Source organism: Chrysochloris asiatica, unplaced genomic scaffold (assembly GCF_000296735.1).
Source record: "Chrysochloris asiatica unplaced genomic scaffold, ChrAsi1.0 scaffold00090, whole genome shotgun sequence".
Taxonomy (NCBI): Eukaryota; Metazoa; Chordata; class Mammalia; order Afrosoricida; family Chrysochloridae; genus Chrysochloris; species Chrysochloris asiatica.
In genome coordinates this window covers 5,332,410-5,342,700 of record NW_006408608.1, presented here as the reverse complement: position 1 = coordinate 5,342,700, position 10,291 = coordinate 5,332,410, and the positions used below count along the sequence as shown (strand labels likewise).

General features: G+C 41.9%; 1 protein-coding gene across 1 annotated transcript in view; it reads left to right on the top strand.

Moving 5' to 3' along the window:
- The window catches only part of DNAJC16 (DnaJ (Hsp40) homolog, subfamily C, member 16), a 51,804-nt gene that overhangs the window by 16,015 nt on the left and 25,498 nt on the right, over positions 1 to 10,291 (top strand). Inside the window, exons 5-7 of the mRNA XM_006866363.1 lie at positions 2,421 to 2,605; positions 5,498 to 5,602; positions 6,943 to 7,101. Of these exons, the coding sequence (XP_006866425.1) occupies positions 2,421 to 2,605; positions 5,498 to 5,602; positions 6,943 to 7,101 (449 nt within the window). The remainder of the gene's footprint in view (positions 1 to 2,420; positions 2,606 to 5,497; positions 5,603 to 6,942; positions 7,102 to 10,291) is intronic.

Sequence of the window (10,291 nt, the reverse complement as noted above, 5' to 3'; positions counted from 1 at the left end):
GTTGTTCCAAGGTTGAGTATGCATCACTATTTACCTCTGTCCCACTAGGCCATGCATACCTGTCTCAGTGTTCCCCTATCTATCTTGTTCTTCTGCCTCCTCCCCCCTTGTATTGCCCTCCCCAACACCCAAAGTAAACTGCCCACCCCAACTCCATTGTGGTTACCTTATATTCCATTTGCTCTTCCTTCCATTTAAAACAGTCTATTTTATCCAGTAATCTACCTGACCGTCTCACCACCTGGATCTCTGTGCCTCTGTGTTTACCTTTTTTCACATTGTAATTGTTTTGATCATAGACTGACCTCCCAGATCCTCTGTTCTTACAATTTTATTCTGTTCTTGACTCTTCCATTTGTCGACTGAGTTCAGGTTGATGCTGCCATGTACGTCATTCTGTAGTTATGTGACTTCTTATACTCTTACACATTGTTTTAGGAGAAAAAAATGCCACAAATATAAAACACCAACTATTTAATCACTCTGGTGTATGTGTGTGGTAAATGTGTGTGTAAGAAAACACATGCCCTCTCAATTGTCTTTGCATGCGCAGTTCAGTGACATTGCTTCTGTTCACCCTGTGGTTCAGCCATCCCCATTAGCCGTTTCCAAAGTTTCCCATCACAGTAGATCAGTGTCCCCACTGAGGCGGATTAACAGTCTCTGTTCTAATCCTCACGATAGTCAGTGTGTAAGGGAGAAGTGAAATAGCTGCAGGATTTGGAACTGGAATTATAACAACAGAGGAATTAACCAAAGAAAATAGCTTGAGTCTATTTGGAAGCACCGATATTTAATGAAGCTGATGGAAAGTAATTTTAACTTAAAGAGAAGAAACCTAATCGCTTGTTCTCTCTTTTAACTGGGCAAAAAAAAGTTATATTGATGGGAATCTCAGAAAGGGTGAGAAAAAGACAGTGTAAAGTGTGAGAAATCAACCTACAGTGTTGCACAAGGAAGAGGCACGGAGCCTATCGGATGATAAAATTCCACTCACTTAAGAGACAGTCTCTGCATCTTACTTCACCATGGTTTGGATGAAGCAATATAAATAATGTTGTTGTTAAGTACCATCGAGTTAATTCCAACTCGTAGCAACCCTATCTAGGGTTTCAGAGGCTATAAATCTTAACAGTAGCAGAAAGCCTCATCTTTCTCCTGTACAGTGGCAGGAACAAGGAGTAGCAGGGCTGCTGGGGGTGGAGCAAAGTGAGTGCATGGAGTAGGAGAGTGGGAGGTTAGAGGGAGATCGGGGACCAAATCCTGGTAATGATTGTGGGTTTAATTCTGAGTGCCATGAGGAGCCTTGGCAGGATTTGAACGGGAAGTTAACGGGATCTGTTTAAGTGTTAGAAGGAGCAATCTGACTACTGTGTTGAGAATAGACTATAAGATGACAAAGAGAAACAGGGAGAACACATAGAACGCTATGGGAGCTATTCAGGCAAGAAAGATGATGATGACTCAGAGTAAAAGGAAAGGGGCAGGACCTCGTCCTATTCTGGGTATATGTTGAAGGCAGAACCCACAGGACGTGTTGGGATGCAGGGTGTGTGACATGAGAGAAGTCGGAGATAACACTTAGTATTTGGGCCTGAGGGTTCCTGTTTGTTGCTGGAATGGTGCCATGTAGGTGGGACAGGTTTATGGGGAGCAATTGGAAATGTTAAGTCTGAGAAGTCTTGGGCATCCTTGAAAAGGTTGACTATTAGGATCTAATACTATTAAGATCGCCAGCATTTGTTTGCCCTCCAAACACAGTGGTGAAAGAACAAGAAAAGTTATTAAGTGAAAAATGCTAATGACCTTGTCAGTTGATCTTTTATTTTATATGGACTCACATTTCTTTAAGAAAAGGTAACAAACATTTTTTAAAATCCACTATGGTAACGATGGTTATTTGGGAATATGGGTTTTTGAGTGATTTTAATGTAATTTCCTTTTCTTCTTTCCCATCAGTATTTTCTAGTTTCTCTGTGTAAAGTAGCTTATATGAAAGGGGGATATGTTTAGAAGAGTAAGAAAGTAACTTTCATCTATCCTATTGATGTATCGTGATTTTTTTCAACCATTGCCAGGTGAGGGACCTTTGGCTTGTTTACAGGTTTGGATTGTGTTTTCCTTTTTGGATAGTTCGGTTTTCTTTTGAAGTATTTTCTTATGATCTACTCCCCAAATGAAAAATAACAAGTTAAAGAATGTAAATAGCTCTTCTTAAATATTACCGGCCTGCTCTGCAGCATAACTGAACCAATTTAGAATTCCAGCAATGAAAGAATGCTGGGAAGCCTGTTAGGAATGCTACCTTCTCCTACCAAGTAGGGATTTTGATTTCACACTGAAAATGTACTGATCAGCAATGTATCCAACTGCCTTGGGGCATAGAAAGGCTTCATGTGTAGTCTTCCAATCCTTTGCAGGTGTGGGAATCGGCGTGGTCCACGCTGGGTACGAGAGACGCCTAGCCCATCACCTGGGAACACACAGCACACCCTCTATCCTAGGAATTATAAATGGGAAAATCTCCTTCTTCCATAACGCAGTTGTACGTGAGAACCTACGGCAGTTTGTAGAAGGTCTTCTTCCAGGGAACTTGGTGGAGAAAGTAAGTACCTACCAAGGAAAGCATGGCTGACAAGTAGTCTGTGAGGAGGCTGGGGCTCCTAATCACCCTAAACTCTATCTCTGGTCATCCCAGGCTTGAGTTTCCTTTTCAGTAGTAATTAATTAATTATTACATGGTAATTACTCAAACAAAATCCTTTCAATGAAATCTGTGGAAGACTGAAAATTGAACCAAGTTCAGAGACGGAAAGAATTCATTCTTGTTAAGAGGCATTTTTGAAACTTTAATACTACCGCTAGATTTTACACTCTCATGATGCCATATACCCGCTGTACTGAAAATCTCACTGACTGTTTTCAAAGCAAGAAAGTAGATCACATGGTGGGATAAATGAATTCTTTCCAACTTGTGAATGTGTTTATGTGAAGCTGTTTATCTGAAAGTATTCAGATTTAATTACATTGGTTATTTATTTAATTGATAAATGACAAATTTAATTTACTTAATCATAGAAAACAACAGATGCTCTGAAATTAAAGGCTATTATTTTGGAACTTTTTAATGGGCTTTCTTTTTCAGAGCAGTTTTAAGTTTACGGAAACATCATGCAGAAAAGATACAGTTTCTGTACACCTCTTCTCCCCACTGCCATTTTCCTCTGTTCACATCTTGCCTTGATTACACATGATATTGACACATGATTCTTAACTGAAGTCTTTTATTTAAGTCCATAGTTGACACTCGGGCTCACTCTCTTGTGTAGTCTTATGGGTTTTGGCAAAGGCGTAACATTTGATTATATATTTAACAATCAGACCGACAGAAAATACCAGATTCCATTATATCAGATACTGGTTTTTGGTGTAAACAGTATGAGTGCATTTCAGAGGGTTGAGCTAAAGAAGCCTGATACCAAAAATTCATAGTATAGTTTATAGTTTTTCTATTTAAAAAGCATCGTTTTGCTTTGTTTTTTTCTTCTTCTATCTTAGGTTAAGGGTCAAAGAAACTGGGACATGTCTAATAATTTGTTCTAACAAAACAAATTAACAGAATACCAGGGAGAAGGGACATACCGAAAACTCCATACTGTTTGTTCATGCGTTGTTCATAAGCTCTGTCATGCTGGATCATTATCCGTAGAAGTGTTTGTTAGGATTAGCTGGAGCAGAAATTATGCATTGCATCATTTTGTCATTGTTAAGTGCTGTCAAGTCGGTTTCGACCCATAGCGACCTTGTATAGGGCTTCCGAGGAGCAGCTGGTGAGCTTGAACCACCGACCTTGAAGTTAAAACAACTTTGCAGTCTGGCACATTAACCCACAGCGTCACGCCAGGACTCCGAGAGAGCTTCTTAGGTTCCTAAAATGATGATAGGTTGTCCTGCCTATTTGTAAACTATCTACTTTGTGCCAAGCAGTGTGCTAAGTGTTAAGGACACTTTTCAAGGACCTCCCAATCTAGGGGTTGATTCTTTCTATCAAAGGTGTTGCGAACTCGTTCTAGAGATTTGAGAAAGGTTTCCTGACAGAAGAGAGCCGGACTGACCCTTGCTAGGTCAGGAGAGAGAAGTAGAGACTGAATTCCAGGCAGACAGAGCTCCAGCCTGCTGTGTAGGAAGCAGCAGATGCTCTGGAGGAGAACGTGATGGCCAACGGGTCAGTGGGCAGCTCACCCTGAGGGCCTTTGAGGGCTCCCTGGGCCTTGGCTGGCACGTGATGGGGAGCCTTTGAAGAGGGTTAAGCAGAGGAGTGAAATGATCAGATTTAGGTTTCGTATAGGTCATCTGGAAATACTGTGGAAAGGTGAATATTTTAAAGTCCTATGAAAAATATCTTAAGGAGCCCTGGTGGTGCAGTAGTTAAAGTGCTTGGCTGCTGTCAGCTGTTTGTACCACCAGCTGCTCCACGGGAGAAAGATGTGTCAGTCTGCTTCCATAAAGACTATTGTTGTTAGTGGCATCGAGTTGGTTCCGACCCATAGAGACCCTTTATAGGGTTTCTGAGGAGCAGCTGATGAGCTTGAACCGCTGACCTTGTGGTTCAAACAGACCTTGCAATCCAGCGCATTAATGCAAAGTGCCATACCAGGACTCCTCCGTAAAGATGACAGCCTGGGGAACCTTATGGGGCTGTCCTTCTCAGTCCTGTGGGGTCACTGTGAGTCAGGGTCTAGTTAATGGTAAGGGGTTTGTTTTTGGGGGAAGAATTTCTAGGTAGAAATTTAATTTACTTGTGTCTTTTAGTATTTTTATCTCCCAAGATTATTTTAGAGCATAAACAAGGAACAACAAGTAGCAATTCATATGACAATAAATGAAATTAAGTAATGTACAGATAGTGTTGTTGTTAAGTGCTGTCCAGTCGATTCCGACTCACAGCCACCCTGCATAGGGTCTCTGAGGAGTGGCTGGTGAGCTTGAACCGCCGACCTTGGGGATTGACCCAACCTTGCAGTCCAGTACATTAACCCACAGCACCACACCAGGACTCCACAGATAGGGTAGGACTGCCTTATTTTTATATAAACCATTTAAAAAGGGACAGTATTCCAATATCTTCTGCAGATGACTAGGTTAAAGGTTATAGTCTATATAGTTAAGCAAGAGCCAACTTTGTAAGTTCAATTTGTTTGTTTCGGGGGTTTTGTGTTTTCTTATTTGTGTGTGTAGAACTAGGACCAGTATGTGTTTAAGAAAGGAACATGATTGCAGTCTTGAAGAGTTGGAACAAATGAAAATATGAAATCACTGTCTCTGTTCTTTGAAATAGCTTTGGTCAGATGAACAATGAAAAGATGAGTTGTCTGCATCTTCTGTGTTTTACAAAATGATCTTTTATAGAGGTTTGATTTTATAAACTCCAGACAAGGATTATAATGTAATCCTTAAGAATTAAATATTGAAACTAATATTCTGTTTTCAATTTAAGGTTACAAATAAAAATTATATCCGATTCCTCTCTGGCTGGCAGCAAGATAACAAACCTCACGTCCTTCTGTTTGACCAAATGCCAGCTGTGCCGCTGCTATACAAGGTACTTCATATGCTGGGGTAATGTTTTTACTTCTTTGGTGAAAAGAGTCATGTGTGAGCTGAAAGTTGGAATCTGATTGTCCGTGTTGTAATGGCATACCTCACGAGGGCTGTTTGAGGACCAGAAGTTTGCCTTAACCGCCACACATTGGAGCGCTGGTGGTGCTGTGGCTAAACACTGGACTGCTAACACAAGGTTGGTGGTTGGAGCCCACCATCCACTCCACGGGAGGAAGATGAGGCTTTCTGCTCCTGTAAAGGCTTATAGCTTCTGAAACCCTACATGTGGTCACTACTGAGTCAGAACTGACTTGAGGACACTTAACAACAATCATACATTGAGCATCTGTTGGTGTTAGTTACTGTACTAGTACATTGCACACACGGTACCATTTAGTCCCCAGCAGAACCTAATGCTGTGTATGATATCCCTGTTTTGTAGACTCAGGTACTGAGGCTTAGAGTGATTTTTTAACTTACCCAAGGTCTCATGACAGTGTAGTGAAGGTGCAATCCAGTTGAAGCCTGTCTGGCTCCAGAATGTGCCCGCTTCCTGATACCCTGCACTACCCTTCAGGCCACCTTTCGCTGTGGCTCTGACAGGAGGTGGAAGAGGAGGGTGTCTTGGGTACCCGTTAGCATGGCCACTGTCATCTTGTGTAATTGGGGTATGCTCGTTCCACAGGCACACCACGCTTCCCTCCCAGTACAGGCCTCAGTAAGATACTTTGTCTGGAAAGGGAAGGATTCATTGTGTTTGCCTTTGTTGGTGTAATTTTCATGTGCGCACCGCCATAGAATCCCTAGGTTCAGAGTACAGAAGACTTAACCAAAAAAAAATTGACCTGTTGTTGTAGAAGACCTGTTGTTATGTTGTTGTTAAGTGCCATTGAGTCCGTTCCAATTCATGGTGACCCTGTATAGGTTTCCGAGGGAGTAGCTGGTAAATTTGAATCACTGACCTTAGAGTTAGCAGTGTAGTGTTTGTCCTATAGCACCACACCAGGGCCCCATAGAAGACCTTGTTGTTGTTGTTAAGTACCACGGAGTCAGTTCCGACTCATAGTGACCCTACACAGGGTTTTCAAGGCTGTAAGTCTTTACGGGAGCAGAATACCTCATCTTTCTCCGCGGAACCGCTGGTAGTTTCAAACTGCCGACCTTGAGGTTAACAGCCCGATTTGTAACCACTACACTACCAGAGCTCCTTACAGAAGACCTAGTGGGGCTAAATAAGGTAGCATTCACATTCACCCATTGATGTGAAAAAGTCACACTTGGTTTGCAATAGAAAGAGTACGCTATCAGTTTTATTTCTTCTGCTCTGTTATTCCCTAACAGTTGACTGCTTTCGCGTACAAAGATTATCTGTCCTTTGGATATGTGTATGTGGGTTTGAGAGGGGCTGAAGAGATGACAAGGCAATACAACATCAATGTCTATGGCCCTACCATCTTGATATTTAAGGAACACATCCACAAGCCTGCTGACGTCATCCAGGTATGTGAGAGTCACCCGCTTTCAAGATTTCCTGCGCATTTTCCTCTCAAGCCTTCACATAATAAACTGCAAAATTGAACAAAACTGGTGATGGGAAGGAGAAATTAGTTACTAATTTTTTTAATGAGCTTGTTTTTTATCTGAATCGGTACTGTTTTATGTAAGAATTAAGTGTAGAACAATGATCAGAAGAAATTAAAAACCATAAAGTAATTCAAAGACTGAAGGTATAGGTGAATATTTATCAAATCTTAAGACGCTCTGGTTGCGTAGTGATTACGAATTGGACTGCAAACTGCAAGGTCAGCAGTTCAAAACTACCAGCTGTTCTGCGGGAGTAAGATGAGGCTTTCTGCTCCTGTAAAGATTTACAGCCTTGGAAACCCTGTATAGGGTCGCTATGAGTCGGAACCGACTCCACGGCACATAACAACAGCAAGGTGAGAACAGGTTTAGAAGCATTGGGAAAAATCTTAACAGTTTTGTAATTCTGCATTTTTATGTAAATATTTAAAAGATAAATGAAACAAACAGGAAACATTTACAACAAATACAAAGGAGATTGGTATTTTTAATTTCTAAAGCGCTCGTTATAATTAAGAACAGCGCAAAAACTTCTTGAGAAAAATAGGCTAAGAATATGAACAAAATTCTGAGAACAGATTCAGATTTTCCAAACGAAATCTCACTGATAAAGCAATTAAAATTTAATTTTTCTTTTTCCACACAGCAAGTTGACAGACATTTTCAAAGTAAACATAGTATATTGAGGCTGTGATGAAGCAGTCACTCGTTTCCCCTGCTGGTGAGAGAGTAAGCTTTTAGAAAGGCAGTTTGATGACAAGATATCAGTTTCCTGCATGTATTCGGCAAGAGCAACCTCCTGAGTACATATGTGCCAAGCAGTGAACAGAAGTTGACAGGATTCTCTGCCCGTTAGTCTAGTGGAGACGACAGATGATACACATCCTGGTGTAGTGCTGTAGGATAAGCACTGGACCCACCCTCCGCTCCTTGGAAATCCTATATGGGCTTTTTATGAGTTGGAACCAACTCAACGGCACTTAGCGACAACATCAACAACTCTGCTGTGGTAGCGTTGTTGTTGTTGCTAAGTGCCGTCGAGTTGGTTCCGACCCATAGCGACCCTGTACAGGGTTTCCAAGGCTGTAAATCTTTACGGGAGCAGAACGCCTCATCTTTCTTCTGTGGAGCAGCTGGTAGTTTTGAACTGCTGACCTTAAGGTTCGCAGCCCTATTCGTAACCTAGTGCTAAATGCTAAGGAGAAAACTGAAGCAGAAAAGAGGAATGTGGAGTATTGGTGGAGACGGGCAGCAGTTTTAAGATAGAGTGGCCAAGAAGCGCCTCATTAAGATAATGTTTGAGGAAAGACCTGACGGAAGTGATTCCTTTTAGAAGTTGGTCCTAAGGAAATTCACCTACAAAGATGAGAAGTCTCATTCATAACAGTGAAAATTGGGAGGCAGTGAGTATACAGCAGTAGGATAAATATTGGAGTCCTGGTGTGGCCCTACACAGTAAAGCACTGGACCAGTCCAGGGAAAGGTCACCTTGAACCGTAAAGTTGGCAGTTCAAACTCACCAGCCGCTCCTTGGAAACTCTATACAGGGTCACTATGAGTTGAAGCTGACTCAATGGCTCCTACCTCCACCACCAACAGGATACATACTGACATAGTCCAAATAGAGAGTATTATATTGTACAGCCATTTGAAATGGCAATTTGAAGAATACTTAATGATGAGGCTATGTTCTTAAAATAACATTAAAGATCAAGCAGGATGCAAGTGTACATAATTTTACATGCAATCTCAATTTTTTACCATGAATGCATGTTTGTATAAGAAAGCTGGAAATACATATTTTACTATAAAGCTTTAATAGTGGTATTAGCTAGCAGTATCCAACCTCTGTGATGGGTGCTCACGTAGTGGCAGGTTGAGCCCCGAGCGCCATGTGGACATAAATAAATGGTACCTGAAACAGTGGACGAAGGAATGGCAGAACCACAGAAGGGAAAAGTGGACAGTAAAGAAAGAAGAATAGACTTAGAAAGAAGGTAGTAAGTTGGGCCTGTTGAATTAGAAATGCCTATTGTTTTGGTGCTGTGGGTTAATGCGATGGATTAAAAAGTTGCTTTAAACCGCAAAGACGTGGTTCAAGCTCACCAGTTGCTCCCTGGAAACCCTATACAGGGTTGCTATGGGGCAGAGTTGACTCAACGGCACTTAACCACTGGCCTATTGTTGTTGTTATTAGGTGCCATCTAGTCGGTACTGACTCATAGCGACCCTGTGCAAAGCAGAACGAAACACTGCCCAATCCTGGGCCAACCTCACTGTTGTTGCCACGCTTGAGCCCATCGATGCTGCCACTTTGCCAATCCATCTTGTTGGGGGTCTTCCTCCTTTTCTCTGACCCTCCGCTTTACCAATCATAATATCCTTCTCTAGCGACGGGTCCCTCCTGACACTATGTCCAAAGTATGAAAGACGAAGTTTGGCCATCCTGGCCTCCAAGGAGCGCTCTGGCTGCACTTCTTCCCACACAGATCTGTTGGTTCTTTTAGGAAAGCTTAAAAGGAGCCCAGGTGAAAGCCACAGTTCAGCACTCACTGGTTAACTCACCAGTCGTTCCATAGAAGAAAGATTTGTCATTCTGCTTCTGTAGAGATCACAGTCTTGAAAACACTATAGGGCCATCTGTTCCGTCCTGTATGTTCACTAAGATTTGGAATTGGCTCATTTGCAGGTTTGTTTTCTTTTAACAGGAAATCTAAGGATCCTTGGTGGCACAGTGGTTTAAGTGCTGTGCTGTTGGACTCAGCAGGAGTCTTCTTCCTGGTGTAGAGATGAATCTACTCAGTCTTGAAAAATTGAATTTAAGATAATTTATTTAGAGGAAGAAAATCATTACACCAAGATGTAGAAAGATACCAGCATGGTGATGTTGTTAGGTGCCATCGTTGCTACAATTGAGCCCATCGCTGCTGCCACTGTGCCAAACCATCTTTTTCTCTTACCCTTCATTTTACCAAACATGATATCCTTCTCCAGGGACTGGTCCCTCCTGATATGTCCAAAATACGAGAGATGAAGTCTGACCATCTTGGCTTCCAAGGAACACTCTGGCTGTACTTCTTTCAAGACAGATAGGTTCGTTTGTTCT